Here is a 23,003-nt window from a genome sequence, read left to right as displayed (position 1 = left end):
CTGCCCGCCTGTCTGTCTGTCCGCCCGCACACAGGGGGCGCTGCTGAGCCGCGGGACCCGGCGCCCGGCGCCGCGCTGCTGCCGAGTCCGTGCGACTGCGACCCGAGGCCAGGGGGAGACGGAGACGGAGACGGAGACGGAGCGAGCGGTGATCGGGGTGAATGGAGGGGATGTAGGGGTGGCGGCGGCGGCATGATGAACACCAAGCAGGTGACGTGCAGGTACTGAACACAATGCCGGGGCCGGGCCGGGCCGGGTCCACACCAGTCACGATCCCAGCACAAAGGCCCGGAGCGCGGCCCCCCCCCTCCATCCCTCCCTCCCTCCATCCCCAGCCAGTGTGTGTGTGTGTGTGCCGGCTCCGGGCTGACACTCTCACCCGGCCCCCCGCGGCGCCTCCATCTCCGGGCTGAACCCTCCCTCTCAGTCAGCGGCCTCCTGCTTCCCATTCTGTTTGTTGATGTCCTGTCCATCGCGGTTATTGAGTGTTTTCAAATTTGATACCAGTTCCAAATCATCAGTTTCTCTGCGCCAGCAGACTATTTGTTTCCAGTGTATTTGCTGAAGCAGCTTCGGGGATGGGCAACAAGATCAGAGTCTGAAGAAGGGTCTCGACCCAAAACCTCACCCATCCATTCCTTCTCTCCAGAGATGCTGCCTGTCCCGCTGAGTTACGCCAGCTTTTTGTGTCTCGAAGCAACAGCTCTCATTTTCTCCACTGTCATGACTTCACTCCCTCAATCTCCACTTCATCGTCCTTTCACCAAGGAGACAAATAACATCTTCTCCAGTCTCTAGGCCCTCACCCCCTCATCTTCACCATGGATGTCCAGTCACTCTACACCTCCATCCCCCACTAGGATGGCCTCAAAGCCCTCCGGTTCTTCCTCGACCAGAGGAACAACCTATACCCAGCCACTGACACTCTCCTCCGCCTAGCGGAGTTGGTCCTCAACCTCAACAACTTTACGTTTGACTCCTCCCATTTCCTCCAAACACAAGGCGTAGCTATGGGCACACGCATGGGCCCCAGCTAGCCTGCCTCTTTGTCGGGTACGTTGAACTCTACCTCTACCTCCATTACATTGACGACTGCTTTGGGGTCACCTCCTGCACCCACACACAACTGACTGACTTCATCCACTTCACCACCAACTTCCATCCGGCACTCCAATACACCTGGACCATTTCCGACACTTCCCTACCATTCCTTGACCTCACCATCTCCATCGCAGGGGACAGACATCTGACCGACATACACTACAAACCAACTGACTCACATGGCTATCTGGACTACACGTCTTCCCACCCTGCCCCCTGTAAAGACTCCATCCCTACTCCCAATTCCTCCGCCTACGCCGCATCTGTTCCCAGGATGAGACGTTCCACACCAGGGCATCGGAAATGTCCTCATTCTTCAGGGAACGGGGATTCCCCTCCGCCACCATAGATGAGGCTCGCACCAGGGTCTCATCCATACCCCGCAACACTGCTCTCTCTCCCCATCCCCGCACTCGCAACAAGGGCAGAGTCCCCCTAGTCCTCACCTTTCACCCCACCAGCCGGCAAATACAACAAATAATCCTCCGCCATTTCCGCCACCTCCAACGTGACCCCACCACTCGCCACATCTTCCCATCTCCCCCTATGCCTTCCGCAAAGACCGCTCCCTCCGCAACTCCCTTGTCAATTCTTCCCTTCCCTCCCATATCACCCCCTCCCCGGGCACTTTCCGTTGCAACCGCAAGAAATGCAACACCTGTCCCTTCACCTCCCCCCTCGACTCCATTCAAGGACCCAAGCAGTCGTTCCAGGTGCGACAAAGGTTCACCTGTATCTCCTCCAACCTCATCGACTGCATCCGCTGCTCTAGATGTCAGCTGATTTACATCGGGGAGACTAAGCGGAGGTTGGGCGATCGTTTCGCCGAACACCTCCGCTCAGTCCGCAATAACCTACCTGAACTCCCGGTGGCTCAGCACTTCAACTCCCCCTCCCATTCCCAATCCGACCTCTCTGTCCTGGATCTCCTCCATTGCCAGAGTGAGCAACAGCGGAAATTGGAGGAACAGCACCTCATATTCCGTCTGGGGACCTTGCGTCCGAGGGCATGAACATTGAATTCTCCCAATTTTGCTAGTCCTTGCTGTCTCCTCCCCTTCCTTAACCCTCGAGCTGTCTCCTCCCATCCCCCCGCTCTCGGGCTCCTCCTCCTCCCTTTTTCCTTCCTTCTCCCCCCCACCCCCCATCAGTCTGAAGAAGGGTTTCGGCCCGAAACGTCGCTTATTTCCTTCGCTCCATAGATGCTGCTGCACCCGCTGAGTTTCTCCAGCATTTTTGTGTACCTTCTTCTCCAGTCATACCTTACAGCTCATCCTGAAAATGAATCTTGTATTTTTTTTTCCAAGGGCCAACTTATCTGTCATAAACTTAGGTGACCATCATTGGGCCGGGACATCAGTTGTGGCCTCATCAATATTTTTTGCAGCTTCAGTGCCAAGCTAGGCTTCCCATTTCATTCACTTCTCTGATACCAGCTACACCTGTCATATTTTCAGTCCATCTGTCCCGAGAACTTTATTAAAGCCTTTCAGTACTCAGATTGAACACTACCAAAAGTTCTCTGGACGGATCAGGTATTATTTGTGAACTTTTCCAAAATTTTGATGCCCAAACCACATTCTAAACAGTAGCCTTGGTTGTCTTTCGTAATAGACACAAAATGCTGGAGTAACTCAGCGGGATCAGGCACTATCTCTGGAGAGAAGAAATGGGCGACGCTTCGGGTCGAGACCCTTCCTCAGATTGTCTTTAGTAGTCCGTGTTTTCTGTCTCCGTTAGCTTCAGATTTAAAATATTCTACGTCCTTGCAACTTCCTATGCCATTAGCCTTCCCCAGCAATAAAAGGGCTACCTTCTACCCCTCTTCCTTCTGCCTCGGACCCCCTTCTTGCTCTTCTCCACCTCTGTCCAGCAGTGTGTTCACCCCGTTTATCCATCTTTTGGTTGTGTTGGGGTGCATTGGAATGTTCTCCATAGGTGACAACAAATTTGGATATGTGTATCCTGTGTGCATGAATGCTTGAATTTTTTAAAAACATAAACACTCTTCGTAAAAAATAATTTTAAATTTATGGATTGCAATTCGTTAGATATTGTAAAATATAATGGAATTTAAAACAATTTGTTTTAAAGTTTGCAAGGTTAACGTGTAAAAACGCGAAATAGTACATTTTGCTTGGTTACTTTAGGGTGACACAGAGGCGCAGCGGTAGAGTTGCTGCCTTACAGCGCCGGAGACCCGGGTTCGATCCTGACTAAGGTCGCTGCCTGTACAGAGTTTGTATGTTCTCCCCATGACCTGTGTGGGTTTTCTCAGGGTATGTCCGGTTTCCTCCCACACTCCAAAGACGTACATGTTTGTAAGTTAATTAGCTTGGTGTAAAATTGTTCCTAGTATGTGCAGGATAGTGTTAATGTGCAGAATCCCTGGTCGACACGGACTTGGTAGGCCAAAGAGCCTATTTCTCAAAACTAAACTAAACTATCTCTAACACTCCTTGGAAGATATGAGATCAGGTTGAGTCACCAATCAAAGGGATCTTGGCATATACACCATTAACCAACATTAAGGGTTCCAACCCAAAACGTCACCTATCCATGTTCTACAGGGATGCTGCCAGACCGGCTGAGTAACTCCTCAACACGTTGTGTCTTTTTCCACCAGTAACTAAAGCTTACCAAAAAGTACACATTAAGCACTTGGGCTTTCTTCTCAAGGGGCAGAGCCAAAATGCAGGGGATTCATGGTAAATTGTAATTGAACCTAGGTTAAACTATTTTTGTGCATTTTCGGCACATTTTTAAAGATAAAAAGGATAATAGAGTATTGGATAAGATGCATAAAAGGCTGACAATGATGACACCACTAAATACAATAGAGAATTTGAAAATGTTTCTCGACCCAAAGAGTGCTAAGGGTGTGAAAGTCGCTACCAAAGGGAACGGTTGAAGTGAATGGTGCAGATGCATCTGAGGAAAGGCTGGATGAGTATTTGAGGGAGAAGGGTCATGCTAATAGACTTGAATGAGGAACAAAGGGAGAAGATTCAAAGGAGTATAAATGCCAACATGCACTGATTGTGCCAAATAGCCTGTTTTTATGGTTTTAATCTTGTATCGTACATCCTATGTGATTTTGTGTTCTGGGGTGTGAGAATCCTTCAATTTGATTGTCTTTTGGCCGACTAGATGACATCCCAGTAGCTCCCTGAGTTCTGCAGTGTCGTAGTACAAATGACTGCAGACCAGTTTTGTTCTGTATTCTTTATTTGGTATGGGAACTAGTAGTGATGAATGTTTGCGATGGTATTTATTATTGTATTTGAGAGGCTTCTATATTGTGTAGATTTTGCAGTCTAAATACGAGTGAGGGCCAAAGTTAATTGTACAGCTTGCTGTTTTAGTAACAATTGTTCACCAGCCAGACTGGCTGAGTGCAGTTTCCCTGAAATAAAAAGGTGTTGATTTCAATCTATTAACTTGTAATTATGAATTCTTGGAGATATCTTAATCTCCATAACAGTTTGTCATTCCATTTAAGTTAGGCTACAAAACTGTTCTGAGATTGTAAATTATCCTTTTATAAACCTATAAATAAATTGGAGGACAATGAGTGACAAGTTTGAAACAGTAATTGCAAGATGTGAATTGCCCTGAATTGGAAATTATATATTTTCTTCATTACATGTATTTGTGTACTTTTGTAAAATATAAAATTGCATTAAAGCATAAATTGCATAACTGTATAAAATTGCATTAAACCAGGTGGCACGGTGGCACAGCGGTAGAGTTGTTGCCTTACAATGCTACACACCCGGGTCCCAGGTTCGATCCTGACTACGGGTGCTGTCTGTATGGAGTTTGTACATTCTCCCCGCCTGCATGGGTTTTCTCCCGGTGTTCTGGTTTCCTCCCACACGCTAAAGATGTAACGATTTGTAAGCTTGGTATAAATGTTCAATGTCCTTCGTGTGTGTAGGATAGTGTTAATGTGCGGGGATCGCTGGTCGGTGCGGACTATTTAAAGTCACCCCATGACTATTTAAAAATTTACATATTTATAATATGAAAGATCTTCTAAGTCCTTTTAAATAATTGTGTTTAGATATTTCATGCATGGTGTATGCCGTGAAGGAAGCCGTTGTATGTTTTCCCATGATTTGTCTACAAGCAAGCCATCTACAATCTGTAAATTCTATCAAAAGGGCCAATGTGCTTATGGAGACCACTGCCGGTATGGTTTTTTACATTTTGAAAATTTTATTTTAGTAAGTAAATTGTTGATTTATACAACTTTGAGCAGGGATAAACAAATTTGAAAACATGTATCTTGTCCATAAGATCTCATGTTTGCTTCTTTGCTTATACCTGCTGGATAATTTAAGTAGAAACTTTTTCTTGTATTAACACCAGCCATATTCACAGGCTGTTGTGAATATATCCTGGTAGCAAGAACAGAAGGCGTCCTGTAAAGTACTTGTGGTATAGCTTTGCAGAATCATGTAGTGAGTGGCTGAGTGTGCTGCCGAATTGCCCCATGCAGTAAATGTGAATTACAACCCAAGCAGCGGATTGCATTTATTTTCCTACCTGCATCCATGTCAGAGTAGCTTTTACTTTTTTCATGCCAGACTGACAAGAAGAACCTCACACATTAATGAAAATTGGCGTGCAACCTTATCACTTAGACCGTGGTACACTTTGTGACTGCATTCAGAGCAGATTGTTTCTCGGGATCAACAGAGTGAGTTTGGGTCAACGTTGCCTGAGACTTTCCTGCCCTTCTCCCCTGCAAAACTCCCCCAACGGGTTCCTCGCTTCGTGGCTTTCCCGACTGGTGACCTTGGAGGCGTAAAGTTATAGGGCTGCTCTGGACACCTATTTGAAGGGGCAGCTGGGTTGCAGAGATTAATGGAAGTTTGGCCATTGAAATGGACTGTTTCCCACTGCAGCTCCAGAGTGAAGAGCCTGTGGGTCCCTGCTGGGTTTTGTGCCTGCAGTTTAAAAGTTCTGCCTTATGTCGCAGTGAACATATGGGCGTAAGTTAACCAGGTGAGCTGCTCTCGAGCAGGAATCGTGGTGTGTTGACCCCATTGGTGATGGTGCCTAACTGTACTTGTACTTCATTCATAAGATATGACCATGTGAAGGCTCCTGGATCTAGAGTGGTGGGGCCAGTGATCTCGCGAGTCAACTGTACACATGTCCTTCATGATGCAATTGCTGAAACTGCTGCTGCAGAACAGACTGCGCCCATCAAAGTCACTGAATCCGGAAGATGTAAAAAGAAAACACTCGAGTTGAAAGATCGAGGTGTGTTGAAACTGGCCTTGTAGCTGTTTAAACTCAAACTTTTTTAATTTACTGAATTTTAGAAAATGTGCTTAAAAGTTTTTCCCAAAATAAGAAATGTGTCTTAAATGAAGTGATTGTTATTTTCCCTTAATGTGCAAGTGCTGAGCTTTGTGATATCTGCAGGGAGACAGGGACACTTGTCCATTTCACCGTGGCAAAATTCTCTCCTCTATCTCACTCCAAAATTGTAAAACTCTCCTCCATACTCCCTTAGATTCGTTTTTCAGCCCCACCCTGCTTCTCCCATAATTAATTGTACAATCGCCCATAAGTGAGATATCCACCCATTGCACCTTACCCCATGTCTCACTCCTTTCCCCATTGGAAAATACTTGGGTGACGTTTCGTGACGAGACCCTTCCTCAGACAAGTCTCAACCCGAAGCTTCCCCCATTCCAGAGATGCTGCCTGTCCCGCTGAGTTACTCCGGCTTTTTGTGTCTATCTTCGGTTTAAACCAGCATTTGCAATTCCTTCTTACACATTGGAAAATACTTGTCTGACATCTGAAATTGGATGCACAGGAGCTTTCTTCATTTAATCACAGAGAAATATGAAATTTTGCCACACATTTTGCTCCCTCACAACTAATCCCACTCCCCTTCAGAGCACCATTGGGAGTATTTGTGTCGTTTGCTGTCATTTTGATCGCAAGCTGAATTTGCAACATTTTATCCTCCTTCTGCAGCCTACTTTCACTTTGACAAAACTACTTGCCTTTGTCCTTACCTCAGTGCATTTGAAATTCACATTCTTTCCTTTGTAGTCTCTAGGTTTGACTGTCCCATACTCACAGCTAAGCTGCCACCCTGTTTTTTTAATTGCATAAACCTGAGCTTTTCAAAAATTGCTGCCCACAATCTAGACAGCATGATTCGAGTTACCCATTACCTTTGTTTACACATAAATACGTTGATCACCAAATACCTTGATTTTAATATTTTAATTTCTCCAGGAGCCTCATCCTTCCTTGCCCACATTAGCAATTTCAGTTCTGTAACCCTGGTGTGTACAGTTTGGGCTATTATAGATTATTTGTAACATTATCCTAACATTGAAAGTCAAAAGCCTTTAGGATCTAAGCTCCACAATCACCTTTCTAAACTTCCATCCCTCTACCTTCTTTAAACGTTTATCGCTTTGCTCGTCAGCTACTAGGCTTGATGTCTGTGAAGCACTTGTGATTTCCTGCTACTTTAAAATGCACTGTATAATAGCCAAATTTATAAAAAGGGAAAAAATATAATTTAGGTTGTCTTGATAACTTTATCTGAATAGCACAGAATAGTGTTTGGCCATTTCCTGGTTAAAAAAAAAGTTAATTTGCACAGTATTGCACCAAGGAAATTTGGATGTGCTTTCAGTGTATTAATAATCTTTAGAGATACAGCGTGGTAACAGGCCCTTCGACAAACTGAGTCCGTGCCATCTAGTGACCACCCCCTACACTAGCATAGAACATAGAAAAATAGCAGGAGTAGGCCATTCGCCCCTTCGAGCATTCAATATGATCATGGCTGATCATCTATATTTTCCCCATATCCCTTGATTCCTTTAGCACTAAGAGCTAAATCTAACCTTCTCTTGAAAACATCCAGTGAATTGGCCTCCACTGCCTTTTGTGGCAGAGAATTCAATTGATTCACAACACTCTGGGTGAGGATGTTTTTCCTCATCTCAGTCCTGAATGGCCGATCCACTATCCTACAACTAGGAATAATTTACAATTTACAGAAGCCAATGAACCTACAAACCTGTACATCTTTGGATTGTGGGAGGAAACCGGTGCACCCGGAGAAAACCCACGCGGTCACAGGGAGAATGTACAAACTCTGTGGAGACAGCACCGATAGTCATGATGGAAACCGGGTCTCTGGTGCTGTAAGGTAGCAACTCTATCACGGCGCCACCGTACTGCCCCAATTCGTTATTGCAAATTAGGCAACAGAAGCAGGGTTATAAGATGATTATTCCAGTAATAGGACAATTTAATGTGAGATGGAAATGTTTCTAAGTGCTTTTTAGGTTCCATGAATACAGCAAAGTCTATTTGACTGTATGACGTAAGACACACACATCTCTGGTTTCATTCCAAAATCTTGGAATAAGATATACAGGTGCACAACCTTTTATCCGAAAGCCTTGGGACCAGACACTTTTCGTAATTCGGAATTTTTCGGCTTTCGGAATGGAAGATTTTTAGCATAGATTTTAACGGCTGGCTCAGTGGTAGAGTGCTCGGCTCATATCCGCAAGGTCGCGTGTTTGCGCCTCGATCCCGGCAGTTACTCGATCGCGAGTTTGAGTCTTCAATGTAGTTTTTTCTTGCAGAATAGGAGAGAATAGGGAGGGTTAGGCTGGGATCATTCTCTGCGAGATGATCTTAGTGCGGGAGACAAGTGTAGGAGAGGTGTACTGACTGTGTGGGCAGAACTTTGGAAGTGATTGCCCACCATTCTCAAAAGCCGCTGTGTCTCCCTGTCCCTCCAACTCCAGAGGAATCCGCTCCCCGATGGGCCGCTACGGCGACAAGTGGCAGTTCGCCCACAGCCCGAGCTGCGCCACCCCAAGAACAAGACGTGTTCCTCTGGAGTTGGAGCGGGGCTGGGCTGGAGTTGCTGATCTGGGATCTCCGTGCTTGCAATGGGCCTGGGGGTCGGTGTCCCGATGAGGGGGCGCAGCTCGGGCTGTGGGCGAACTGCCACTTGTCGCCGTAGCGGCCCATCGGGGAGCGGCTTCTGGTGGTCCTGACGTCTCTCAGCTCCTGTCCAGGGGGGTGGCCGGAGACGTCAGGACCAACGGGAACCCGCTCCCCGATGGGCCGCTACAGCGACAAGTGGCAGTTCGCCCACAGCCCGAGCTGCGCCCCCTCATCTGCAACCCGGGTTCCTCTGGAGTTGGAGCGGGGCTGGGCTAGAGTTGCTGCTGGCTGTGAGTCTCTGGGATCTCCGTGCTTGCAGTCGGTGTCCCGTTGGTCCTGACGTCTCCGGCCATCCGCCTGGACAGGAGCTGAGACTGGGAACTGTACCGCCCTTGCCCCCTCCCTCTGCAACTGCAAACAACCCCACTCTCCTGCTCACCTGCAAGGGCGGTACAGTTCCCAGTCTCAGTTCCTGTACAGGGGGGTGGCCGGAGACGTCACAGCCCGAGCTGGGCCCCGTCATCCGCAACCCCAAGAACAAGACGTACCTTGCACACCATCAGCTTCTGTCCCTACGGGGAGCGTGTTCCTCTGGAGTTGGAACGGGGCTGGGCTGCTGCTGGCTGTGGGTCTCTGGGATCTCCGTGCTTGCAGTGGACCTGGGGGTCGGTGTCCCGTTGGTCCTGACGTCTCCGGTGACTGGCATTGACCTGCTGGCATCGCCGACGTGAAGACAGTGCAAAGGCCCCGCGCCGGTGCAATGGGCGGGGAGCTGGAGAGGGGAGGGAAGGGGTCACACACATGGCCGGGAAGCAGAGGGGTGTAGGTAGGGTGAAACTGAAGGGAGCGACAACCTGCTGCTGCCTGCCCGCTGAGTTAAAAAGTTCCCACGCAAGACTCACGATACACTGTGTATCGTGAGTCTACCGTGGGAACTTTTTAACTCAGCGGGCAGGCAGCAGCAGATTGTCAATTATTAACCCTCCCACGCAATATACCCTCACCTTCTCTTTTATGAATGGGGATTTAGTTCCCCTTTCTTCGAGGACCGACCGGAGGTCCCGCTGTCACCTCTGCGGGCTGCCCTCGGTGAACGTCTTCAAGGACCTTTCTTCAAGGACCGAAAAAATGTCCGCTATTCGGAGCTTTTCGTTATTTGGAATTTTGGATAAAAGGTTGTGCACCTGTACTTGGTTTGTTGCAAGATTTAATTGTATCCACTAGAGTGAGCCATAGCATGTGTTGTCATCACATTTGTTTTTTATGTGCAACTAAAAGTATGGATGCTGAGCGCCTAATCCCTGATATGCCATTGCAATATTCCACTATACCAGCAAAAATCAAATTAAATAATTACTAGTTATAAAACTGACTACATTCCAACTGTAACAGCACCATGAATTATCTTGCTTATTTGCAATCATTTCCAATAATTCAAATGGGTCCGTGTGACTCTGGGTAAGTTATAAGTGAAGATTTATTTTTGTTCAATGTGAGAACCATATTCCATCCCACTGCAGGGTCAGTATTCATTCTGGGTTTTTTTTACCCAGTCAATTATTTCCATTCTTAGTTGAGAGTTTAGCCTTCATTTTTGCAGGCGGTGCTTATAAGTGAACATGTAAGCAGGAATTCATATGCATTCTATCCATTCAATTCTGTACCTCTAAAATTGCCTTTGTTTGTCATTGGCAATTAATTGTAAATGAGCATTTTTGTTAAAAACATGGATCCGGAGGCCTATTGATCATTTATTTTGTTGCGTAGCTTAAATTACTTTTTCATTCTCTAACTTATGAAAGCAGAAAGTGTGCACAGTGCAAATTTCCTTTCCATTGTATTCATATAATTGATGTAGTGAAATCAATTGCGCCTTCTCTAAAGATTTTTGTTTTGTTTACAATTGATCACCCTGCGATGTACGCTTTGGGAAGCTTGGGGTAGCATGTTAATGGTCAACAATGGATTTGGTTCTTGTACTTATTCTATCATGTTCCCTGTATGATGGATTTTCTTGTTCAGAGATCGGCATTTAAACTGAGTTTTATTAGTACCAAATTTCCGTAGATAACCTCAGCCAAATCCTGAGATGTGTGTTTGGAATGACTTATATTTACACTTTATCCTTTATTTGAAAGCTTGATTAGAGGAATTGGAGAGGAAATATTAAGGACAGAGATTGTTTCTGTTCTACAATGTCTGTTAAGCATAATTGCTGTAACTTGTAAATGCATTTCACTTTTTTGGGGGACTTCTTCTTTTTAGACCTTTGCAACCGAACAGCAGAACAATCTAAATTGTTTCCTTTCCCACCGTCTTACTGCGACACCACAAAGACTGCACCGGCACCAGACTCGGCAAAGTTTGCTTATGAAGATGTTCAAGTGAAGCCACCGTCATACTTGGACGCAGTTTGCAGGGGACTGACTGTTTCGGCATCAGTTGACAGCAATAATTCGACACAGCAGCTGTGCCCTTTTGCAGTTGCCGGTGAATGTCATTATGGCGACAGCTGTTTGTACCTTCATGGAGATGTGTGTGAAGTGTGTGGATTGCAAGTGCTGCATCCAACTGACTTTGAGCAACGCAGAGCACATGAGCAGGCAAGTATTGCGAAACCAATGTCTTTCCGTCATCAGCATTTACCCCTGTATTGCTTAACCATATAGATTTAGCAGCTCATTCTAGTTCTTGCCACCTTCTTTAATCAACTTAAATCATGTGAAATTCAATATACTTTTAAGCTCCATGCCATAAAACTATTGAAATCTCATTTCAAAAGTATGGTTTTAATAAAATTTAATGTAAAATGCTGAATATTTGATGTAGCGCCTTTCTTGTTAAGAACTGATCTCAAATCATTGTTTTTGCAGTTATTTAGATTTTTACATTATTTCTGATAGCAGTTAAAGTAAAAAAAATGCAATGTCCAAATGTTCCGTGCAGTTTACCAGAACACTGTGTAAAACCAGGAGAGATCTGCTATTTTATTGTAAATTGAAAAGAAAGATGGTGCATTTTTATTGTATTGTTTGTGGGGATTGCAAGTACTGAATCCACTGAACTTGAGCAACGTAGAGATCATGGGCAGGCCTCAGAATATTCCAACGCTTTTTAAGTGCATCACGAGTACCACAAAGTGTAATGAGTCGGCAATATCATTTTTTAAGGGATGTTGGTTGAAAGATAACATTGCATAAGCTATCTGAACTTCTTTGTTCGTCATCAGTCAGAGTATTGAGTGTAGATGTTGGGAAGTCATGTTGTCGTTATATAAGGCGTTGGTCAGGCCACATTTAAAGTATTGTGTTCAGTTTTGGGCACCATGTTATAGGAAAGATGTTGGCAAGCCAGAATGGGTGCAGAGATTTATAAGGATGTTGCCGGGACTTGAGGGCCTACGCTACAGGGAGAGGTTGAGTAGGCTAGGACTCTATTCCTTGGAGCCCAGGAGGATGAGTGGTGATCTTATAGTGGTGTACAAAATCATAAGGTAAATGCATGAAGCCTCTTGCCCAGAGTAGTTGAGAACCAAAGGACATAGGTTAAGGTGAGGGGGGAAAGATTTAATAGGAACCTGAGGGGAAACATTTTTACATAGAGGGTAGTAGGTGCATGGAACGAACTGCCGGAGGAAGTAGTTGAGGCAGGCAGTTAAGAAACATTTAGACAAATACATGGATAGGAGAGGTTTAGAGGGACATAGGCTGGACGCAGGCAGGTGGGACTAGTATAGATGGAATATCTTGGTCGGTGTAAGCAAGTTGGGCCGAAGGGCCTGTTTCCACACTGACTCGATAAATAGTGTAATGTACTCCTTTACACCCACAAGGGAAATGAAATGCAGTCCAGGCTTAACATTCAATAATGCTGTTCCTTGTGAACCTAGATTATAACCTCCAATTTGTAAAATATAGCCTATGATCTTTAGAGTAGTACATCACCATGTCAAGCCTGAGATTTATAATATTGTGTATATATTTATTTTATGCTAGTTTAATTCGGTTTTTTAAAGACGGTAATCTAACACTGTTTAATAATCAAGCAACACACAGCCCAATGCTCTAATTTGTGGCTGAAAGACTAATGAATTGATGCTAAGTCCATTTCCTTCAGTTACTCTGATTGTTCTCTGCTTGTTGCTGTCTTCTCAAAATATTACTACTCTTAAACTAACATTGCATCTCGAGTAACCATGAACTCTTGGAGACATTTTCCAAATGATCTTTTCTGAAATGGAGTAACCTCACTGAATGATAGAGATGGCATTGTCCATTTACCCAGTTTGTTGAATGTGACTTATTGTTGACTTGTTGCTTTTCTGTTTTAATCAGATGTGTCTCATTGCATTTGAGCATGACATGGAGAAAGCCTTCGCTGTACAAAAGAGTCAAGATAAAGTCTGTAATATTTGTATGGAGGTAGTCTATGATAAAATAATACCGTCTGAGAGAAGATTTGGAATTCTTTCTGACTGCATTCATCCATATTGTCTGTCCTGCATTAGACAGTGGAGATGTGCAAAACAGTTTGAGAATAAAATAATCAAGTAAGTATAACTGGCTTTTATGGATTAATTAATTAATTTCTAAATTTCAACCTTTAGAAATTGATACCCCAATAGCTCCCAATCAAGTTTATGTCTAGGAAGGAACTGCATATGCATTTTGCCTGCTCCACTGCCAAATCTCCTCAAATTATGCCTATGAAGTCCTCCCTCTTCTCCGAAGTGAATTTTGCAACATCTTCTCTCGCTGCTCCCCCTCTGATTCCTCCTGCTCTTCAGCTCCACGGCCACATTTTAACCCTCTCCCCTGACTCAGTCTGATGAAGGATCTTGACCAGAGACATCACCAATTCGTTCTTTCCAATGATGCTGCCTGTCCTGCCGAGTTACCTCCAGTATTTTGTGTCCAATCAATGTCATGATTTCCAGGGCAAAAGCATGGATATAAGGCATTGGTAAGCTGATTAGTTGGCTGGTAAAGTGGAGCTTACCTGGAATAAACCAAAGTATAATATTTTTAGCATTTGTGTATGTGTTTAGGAGAGAGAGATATCCTACAAGAAACAAAAGAATCATCCTTGCTTTAATCTTGGCCAGTTTAGTTATAGGTGAAATCGGTCTTTAGTGACTGACACTGCACACATACATGAACAACTCTATACGTTGAATAGGATGTTTGTTGTCATTAATGCAATTTCTAAATAAAACTATTGTTTCAATCCATGGTCAACATTTTTAGTTTCAATGGTGTAAAGGAACACAAATTTATGGTGACACAAGTGCACTTATTTGAAGCAGTTTTTTAAAAATTCCAATTGTATTGCTGGGAAAGCATAATCAGGTTGACATTTGCTCAATACTAACTAATCAGTTCCCAGTCTGCTGGTCTTTACAAGTACATGAAGACATTTATAGTCATTGGACAAAGTGGACAACTTTATTGAGGCTATTGGCAAAATTCTGTGTTGGTTGCCAGGAACCAACAAAGGGTTGGAATATGTGGATGACTTTTTCATTCTGTCTTCACGTCTTCTATTATGGTGGCCTAATGGATGTCTGTATGATCTAAGTTTCATTCTGAATGCACAGACCAGTGTCCAGTATAAATGCTTGTATTTATTGTGGTTCAGTATCATTATGCTATCTGCAGTACCTCAGGCTTAAAGGAAAACAGAGTAGCCATGGTTTCCAAGTAATTGGTTTTACAAACATTGAAATGTTAGGTTTAAACTAAAGCAATAGGTACGTAACCATGATTCTGAAATTAACTGTTAATAATAATAATAATAAATACTTTATTAATCCCCTTTTCAGGGGAAATTCAGATGTCCTTGCAGCACACTAATAAAAATACAACATAGCATTAAAGAAGAAGTTTAACACTAAAACATAAAAAACATCCCCCCACAATGGTTCCCACTGTGGGGTAAGGCACAAAGTCCAGTCCCCATCCTCTTGTCCACCCATGGTCGGGCCTATTGTTCATATGCTCTTTGGTGATTTGTTTTTCTAAGCTTTAGAACAAAAACAATTCAAATGGTAACACATCTTGAATGTCTGATTCTAGGAATCTTAAAGCTTTTGTGTTATTTTTTGACAAGAAATTGCGGATGTATATATTATGCTGTAAAGGTTCCAAACTTTACTCTATCCTTGGAAATTCACAATTTATTCCTTTCCCTCTCCCTTCTAATGAAATATATATTGATAGCTGTCAAGAACGTCTTGGATTCATAATTGGAGCAAAATTAAGAGACACTACATAATTATTTTTAGTGCAGTCTCAGAAAGTACAGGCTCTGTCTATAATCAATGAATCGAATAAAGATGCTTATGGCCTCCTTGCAATCACTCCCCAATTCAAATGTTGTATCATGGTTGTAGAGAATCTTTTTTTGAATTGAATATACAAGTTCCCCAAGTCATATAACTCTGTTTCTGATAACTATTTATTAATGGTACATTCCAATGTTCTCCTTCACTCATCATAGGTCCTGTCCAGAGTGTAGAGTGGTGTCTGAATTTGTCATCCCGAGTTCTTACTGGGTAGAGGAGAAGGAGGAAAAGGAGCAGCTTATTGAAGCATTTAAGCAGGGAATGAGGTAAGGAGTCATTGTTTTATGTAACTGATTACAGAACTATTGTTGAAATAGATTGTCTTGTACATATATATTAAAATAAAAATTGAATAATTTAGAAAAGTTAAAGCATTAAATTAATTTACGGTCGGTTTAAGTTAAATGTTTCTGTCCATTGGTATATTTTGTGGAGATTCACATTCCTATAACTAGGACAATGTGAGTGGGCCTTTCCATTGAACTAGTTCCAGTTTAACAAAAGAAAATTAGGTTAGTATGAGATTATTGGTTGGTATTATTTTAAATACCCAACTGAGTCTGCAGTCTTGCAATATTGAGCTTCTGTATTGAAATACACTGTTTTCCTACCTTGTCAATGTCTTATGCTTCCGCACCGAGCAAAGTTGGGTAACAATTCCAGCATCGATACAGCAAATGGTAACCCTGTGTTCATTTCAACAAAGCTCTTATTTCTCCAAGAGTATGATGGAAAAGTGTGCCCAACAGAATCCTCAGTGTCAGGGATGAGTTCTGACACCAGCAACAGCCGATGGGAACAGAGGCATCGTGCCAGTCTTTCCATGGATAGAAACTGTATGGTGGCTTGAATTGACTGGGTGTTGCTTAAAGTTTCCTTGGTAGATTTAGTGCATTTATTGAAAGCTTGATTTCTAATATTGAAGTGCTTTTACACATACCAGCATGCCAGGACTCAAGACCCTGAGCCACAGTGCCTTGGACAAGCTAGGATTTTATTCCTTAGAGCACTCTTTGGAGGCTAAGGAGTGATTTTAGATAATAGACAATAGGTGCAGGAGTAGGCCATTTGGCTCTTCGAGCCAGCACTGCCATTCAATGTGATCATGGCTGATCATCCAAAATCAGTACCCAGCTCCTGCCTTCTCCCCATTTCCCTTGACTCTGCTATCTTTAAGAGCCCTATCTAGCTCTCTCTTGAAAGTATCCAGAGAATTGGCCTCCACTGCCCTTTGAGGCAGAAAATTCCACAGACTCACAACACTCTGTGTGAAGAAGCGTTTCCTCATCTCCATTCCAAATGGCTTACCCCTTATTCTTAAACTATGACCCCCGTTTCTGGACTCCCCCAACATCAGAAACATGTTTCCTGCCTCTAGCTTGTCCAAACCCTTAATAATCTTATATGTTTCAATAAGATGCCCTCTCATCCTTCTAAATTCCATAGTATACAAGCCCAGCATAGTCTTTTGTAGACATGTGTACAATCACGAGAGGAATAGATAGGGTGAATGCAGTCTTTTTCCCAGGATAGGAGAATCAAGTAGTAGAGGGCATAGGATTAAGTTAGAGGGGAAAGGTTTAATAAGAAGCAGAGGGGCAAGTTGTTTTTGTACCACTAAGGGTGGTAAGTATATGGAACGATCTGGCAGAGGAAGTGGGTGAGACAGGTACAATAACAACATTTAAAAGACATGAATAGGTATGTTGACAGCAAAGGTATAGAGGGAATTTGCCAAATGGGGACTAGCTGAAATGTGGCGTCTTGGTTGGCATGGGCGAGTTGGGATGAAGGGCCTGTTTCCGTGCTGTGGGACTGACATACTGTAAATGTGAAACAGTTTAAAGGAGATTTTGCAATACATGTTCAATGTATTAAATGTCCTTTTCCTGCTGAATCCATTAGTGATTGAAGTGTTAGCTTCTTGTGTTCCTCCCCTGCAAAAAAACTTCATAGAAATAATCTCACTGATATTCTTAAAACTAATAATGGGACACTGATCAAAGCAAAGAGTATCATAATCAAATATTATAATTGACTTGTGGGTTATGTCAGATTTTCAGCCAATTTGATAACCAATAGAATCTGGTATAAATAAGATTGCACTAGCAAACAACTATTTTGAAGGCACAGAGTTTAGCTTTTTAATGCAACAAGTAAGGATAATTCTTCTTGGAATCCAAGAATGTAAAAAATCAAAAGTAGTCCCATTCCTCTATGCTCTCAGAAATAAGTTTAAATTGAAAAGTACAGGAAACGTATGGAACCATTTGTTTATGTTAATAGGTCTTTCAGTGTAATCCAAAATCCAGGATTAAATCTGCCATATCCTCCTGAAAGCCACAGCTGTTTTAACCAATAACCGTATCAAATGTAATTTGTAGAGCTATTATCAGAACAGCCAAGAGAATATGTAGGGTGTCTCAATAATAACTCTGACTGATTATAAACAGATCTAAAAAGTGTCACTCTTTAAGAAGGAACTGCAGATGCTGGAAAATCGAAAGTAGACAAAAATGCTGTAGGAACTCAGCGGGTGAGGCAGCATCTATGGAGCAAAGGAAATGGGCCACGTGTCGGGTCGAAACCCTTCTTCAGTCTGATGTGGGGGTGGGGGGCGGGAAGAAGAAAGGAAGAGGCGGAGACAGTGGGCTGTGGGAGATCTGGGAAGGGGAGGAGAAAGAAGGGGAAAGCAGGGACTACCTGAAATTGGAGGCCAATGTTCATACCACTGGGGTGCAGACTACCCAAGCAAAATATGAGGTGCTGCTCCTCCAATTTACGGTGGGCCTCACTCTGGCCATGGAGGAGGCCCAGGACAGAAAGGTCGGGGTCGGAATCGGAATGGGAGGGGGAGTTGAAGTGCTGAGCCACTGGGAGATCAGATTGGTTATTGCGAACAGAACGGAGGTGTTGGGCAAAGCGATCGCCAAGCCTACGCTTGGTCTCACCGATGTAGAGCAGCTGACAGAAACCTAGAGCAGCGGATGCAATAGATGAGGTTCGAGGAGGTGCAGGTGAACCTCTGCCACACCTGGAAAGACTGCTTAGGTCCTTGGATGGAGTCAAGGGGGGGGGGGAGGTAAAGTGACAAGTGTAGCGGTTGCAAGTGAAAGTGCCAGGAGAGGGGGTGGTTTGGGTGGGAAGGGACGAATTGACCAGGGAGTTACGGAGGGAGCTGTCTCTGAGGAAAGCTGAAAGGGGAGGAGATGGTAAAATGTGGCCAGTGGTGGGATCCCGTTGGAGGTGGTGAAAATGTTGGAGGATTATTTGTTGTATGTGACGGCTAGTAGGGTGGAAGGTGAGAACAAGGGGGACTCTGCCCTTGTTACTTGTGGGGTGATGGGAAGTGAGAGCAGAGTTACGGGGTATAGAAGAGACCCTGGTGAGAGCCTCATCTATAGTAGAAGAGGGGAACCCCCGTTCCCTAAAGAATTAGGACATCTCCAGATGTCCTGGTTTGGAACACCTCATCCTGGGTGCAGATGCGGCGTAGACGGAGGAATTGGGAGTAGGGGATGGAGTCCTTACAGGAAGCAGGATGGGAAGAAGTGTAGTCCAGATACGCTAGACCTCACTATCTCCATCGCGGGTGACAAGACTACTGACCGACATCTACTATAAACCCACTGACTCCCATGGCTATCTGGACTACACTTCTTCCCACCCTACTTCCAGTTTGTCTGGAAATATCACTATAATTCAGTACTCAAGTATGAATGTGATTAAACATTTGCATTAAATAGTACAGAAGGCATTCAGATATATCCAATGGTTTACAATGATAAAATAAGTAAGCATTGCAAATGACATCTGGAGTTGTGAACACCAGCTCAATTGTAAAGTTCTGTTGTAAGAATGTTCTTCAGTTCTGCCCAAAATTGGAGGAATATCAATGTATGAATAATTGTTAATTAAGTGTTTGCTACTTTCTAATTTTTTTTTCTATTGTCAATTGACAGCAAGAAGGCATGTAAATACTTTGACAAGGGGAAAGGATCCTGTCCATTTGGTGGCAAGTGCCTTTACCTTCATGCTTACCCTGACGGAACAATGGCAAAGCCCGAGCTGCCAAGGAAACAGCTCAGTTCTGAAGGCAATGTCAGGGTAAATAATCTAGATACCAGATATGTTGTTCCTTATCTATCTATACTATTACTAAAACTCTCATTTTGACCACCTCCGGTTTGCTTTTTTTTATTTTTTTAATTTGCGCAAAAACGGTACCCTTTATCGATAGAATATTTTCACCACCTTACTCACCGTTCTCCTCTACTCCAACCCACCAAGTTTTATTCCGATCGGTGGAATTATACAAAAGTTATGAAGGTTTCAAAAATCGTGAGATCAGCAGATTGGTCTTCTTGCCTGTCAATCACCATGAAGGTAACACCCCTTCCTGCACCCGCTGGAGAATAAAGCCCCGGAGGCGTACTGAGTCCGCAAGTAGTACTGATTGAGTCCGCAAGAGGGGAGTCGGGAAAGCCGGCTGTGTGGAGTCGGGAAAGCCGGCTGTGTGGTTGGGAAAGCCGGCTGTGTGGTCGGGAAAGCCTGCTGTGTGGTCGGGAAAGCCGCTGTGTGGGGTCGGGAAAGCCGGCTGTGTGGAGTCGAGAAAGCCGCTGTCTGGAGTCGGGAAGCCGCCACCCACCCTAAGTGGCTGAACATATTGAAAGTCAGATATATTAGAATGGCCACACATTTCGGGTTAGTCGCGAACAAACAGTATATCAGCATAAAGTTCACTTCGCATTGACCTGCATTAAGATTATATTCCTGAGATTTAGTAAACTAGAATAAAGAGTACCTTGTAAACCAATTCCTTGGGCATGAAGAAAATTAGGCAGAATATTTTTGCAACCAGTTATTTCATAACTTGTCTCAAATTATATCAAAACAATTTTCAGCCAATATAAAGTAACACTGTATGTTTATTATCTACCCTGCAGTTCCTTCATTCAGTGCGACTCTGGGATTTCATTGAAGAGAGGGAGCACAGGGATGTTTCCCAGCAAGTGGGTGACGATGAAGTGGCGGAGCTTGGTGATCTCTTCATGCATCTTTCTGGGGCAGATCAACACACTGCATCCAGCGAGAACCAGCCTGATCAGCCCGTTTCTGTAGTATTGTGAGATGATATAAACTAAGTTACAGCTGCTTCTGCTGAAACACCACTGATTCACCTAGCAATGGAGGTTTGGTTCAAAATTATGTTTGAACTAAAATTGTAATATAATGGGACAAATAGTAACTGGTTGAATCAGGACTGTATTTTGCAAGGTTCACGGTATTTGATTGTAAACTTATTTATGAATTGAGGTTTTTCCACTGTAGAGCACACTACCCAGTAGACAGGCCACAACCCTTTGTCTGGTGGTAGAAACTTTAGCTGTAATTTTAAAAGGAAATTGTTGCAATATTACTCATAGTGAATTACCTTAGTACTTTATGCATTGTACAAAGGAAAGCCTCTTTTGTATCTCTTCAATTATAGAAGCTGTAGAATGATCCATTTCCTCCATCTCCTGCATTGGGAGTATCCATTAGTGAATCTCTCATCTGGCAGCAGGAGACCACCAGAGTAATCTTTAGAATGATCCACGTTGTCTCCTCCTTCCTGCTGAATTAACTGAACTGGATTCAGAATGATATCTAGTGGCAGTGCGGCAAACGCATTTCCCACTACCAAAACATTTATTTCCAAGGGATTAGATGGGTGTCAAGATGCAAGGAATGATGATTTGCAAAAAAACAAAAGTACTGGAGTGAGTCAGTGGGTTGGACATCTCTCGGGATCTTTTATTCAGTCTGTCAAAAGGACCTGTCTGAAACGTTGCCCTACCATGTCCTCCAGAGATGCTGTGTGACTCACCGAGTTACTCAATGCTTTAAGTAGGTAGGTTTACTGTTGTCAGGCTAAGACCATTTTTTAAATTGATTCTTGCATCAGTTATCATAAACTGCACAAGGGAAGCTTGAAGTGACGTAACCCTGTCTCGGTTGCCCTGAAATAATCAATGGTTGAGAATCCATCTCGTTTCAAACCAAATTGCTGTGCAGCCAAAGTACCTGGTTTAGTGCGACTGCAAATATTAATTGAAATGCTAAATAATATTTTAAATGATTCAATGAAGGATGGAAGAAAACACAGTACTACAGATCTTAAAGTTGGAAGCACTTTCTCATTAGTCACCATTTTTTAGTTATTACAATTTAGAACAATAGCATTTCAGCTGTGGTTGGCTGAAACAAATATACCTTTGCAAGATTGAAATTGAGAGATTAATACTTATGCATTAAAATTACTAGCTAATACAGGAAACCAATGGACAAAAAACTTGGTCTTGGAAAATATAAATCAGATAGCCAAGTCAGCCATTGGCTAAAAAAGTATAATCATGTTGAATCTGGAAAGATGTGGTTTGAAACTATTATGATTATGAAATTAGTAAAAAAGTATATCACAGGAATGCAACTAGAAATGAATTCACAATTCCTTTAAACCTCTCTTTTCCTACTGGCAAGTAGGCTATTTTGATGTGAAAGCCAGCCGATAATAGAAATGACAATCCCCAATTCCACTTTACAATATAGGCAGAAAGTATCTACATGTATGTAACTTAGTCTCTTGTTCTTCCCCTATCCACATCTACTAAATTTACTCTGCAAATCAAGCCTACGTTTTGATGAGGATGAAATGTATTTTCCATTAAAGTGCAACCTAAAGCTCAAGTGTTATATACATGAACTGCAGCCACATCATCACATAGGGACAAGCAATCGTGAATGTGAGGATTAGTCATTAGCCACACAGCTTTAATGTCAAGCCACAAGTCCTTTTTTTAATATATTTGACAACGTGCAAATTTAAATGGTGAAATATCAGTATTAGAATGTCATTTTCTCCCAACACTTGTTCTTATCTTTCCTCAAATGATATTTCAATATCTATAAAACTGAAAATGATTACAAAATTATTTTCCAATGAAGTTTTATTGTACTTGCCAGATATCGGGTAAGGTTCTGTATTCTCCTTTTGTGTAGTCGTGCTACTTTGAATAAAAGTTTCCTGAAGAGAGGTCTAGTTGCTCTTTGGATCAAGATAGAAGTTGGTGCTTTTTTGTGGTACGTTTTGCAATTTCAAGACATCGCTGATTTTAACCACAAAATTCTTCCTTTATAACCCTAAATTTGATCATACCGAATTCATTTTTTTAAATATTTCCACTATGAATAGGCTACCTAAGTTGGCACATTTCCAAATCAAAAATTGCTGCTGTCTTGTTGGATCCTAAATGGGATATTATCCCAAATGAATATTTTGAAAAAAGCAAGCTCAAACTTGAAAGGCTGCACATTTAGCTTTGTTGCCCTGTCCAAAATAAATGAATGACTGGAGTCTCCAACTAAATACTCTGCTTTGGCACATGCCTTTTTAAGATCAGGACCATTCTGCAACTTCATTGCGCTTTCAAGAGATCAGTTGGGTTTTCGAATTCTCTCTTATACAAGTTCACCTCCGATTTTCTGGCACCCTTGGTTCCAGAGCATGCTGGATTCTCCGTTTTGACGGCCCAACCGAAGTCATGGCCACCAGGTGCGGTTG

General features: G+C 43.2%; 1 protein-coding gene across 2 annotated transcripts; it reads left to right on the top strand.

Moving 5' to 3' along the window:
- Positions 1 to 8: 8 nt before the first annotated feature.
- On the top strand, positions 9 to 22,496 carry mkrn2 (makorin ring finger protein 2). Of its 2 annotated transcripts, none has more exons than XM_033037229.1 (8): positions 9 to 221; positions 5,168 to 5,296; positions 6,197 to 6,375; positions 11,323 to 11,660; positions 13,392 to 13,606; positions 15,556 to 15,666; positions 19,363 to 19,507; positions 20,347 to 22,496. In XM_033037229.1, the coding sequence occupies exons 1-8, from the start codon at positions 193 to 195 to the stop codon at positions 20,527 to 20,529; spliced, it is 1,329 nt and encodes a 442-aa protein (XP_032893120.1). In that variant the 5' UTR covers positions 9 to 192; the 3' UTR covers positions 20,530 to 22,496. The 2 variants fall into 2 exon arrangements, with proteins under 2 accessions (XP_032893120.1, XP_032893121.1); XM_033037230.1 differs by having other exon boundaries at positions 51 to 210; positions 20,347 to 22,473.
- Positions 22,497 to 23,003: the final 507 nt, after the last annotated feature.

The sequence above is a fragment of the Amblyraja radiata genome, chromosome 18 (assembly GCF_010909765.2).
Source record: "Amblyraja radiata isolate CabotCenter1 chromosome 18, sAmbRad1.1.pri, whole genome shotgun sequence".
NCBI lineage: Eukaryota > Metazoa > Chordata > Chondrichthyes > Rajiformes > Rajidae > Amblyraja > Amblyraja radiata.
This window is presented reverse-complemented; position numbering and strand designations above follow the sequence as displayed.

Bases quoted from the DNA above. Each gene is read 5' to 3' on its own strand.
- mkrn2 (XM_033037229.1), top strand. From the start codon at position 193: ATGATGAACACCAAGCAGGTGACGTGCAG. The intron at 5,297-6,196 runs GTATGGTTTTTT...TTCATTCATAAG, and splicing joins GCTTATGGAGACCACTGCCG to ATATGACCATGTGAAGGCTC. The intron at 13,607-15,555 runs GTAAGTATAACT...CACTCATCATAG, and splicing joins TTTGAGAATAAAATAATCAA to GTCCTGTCCAGAGTGTAGAG.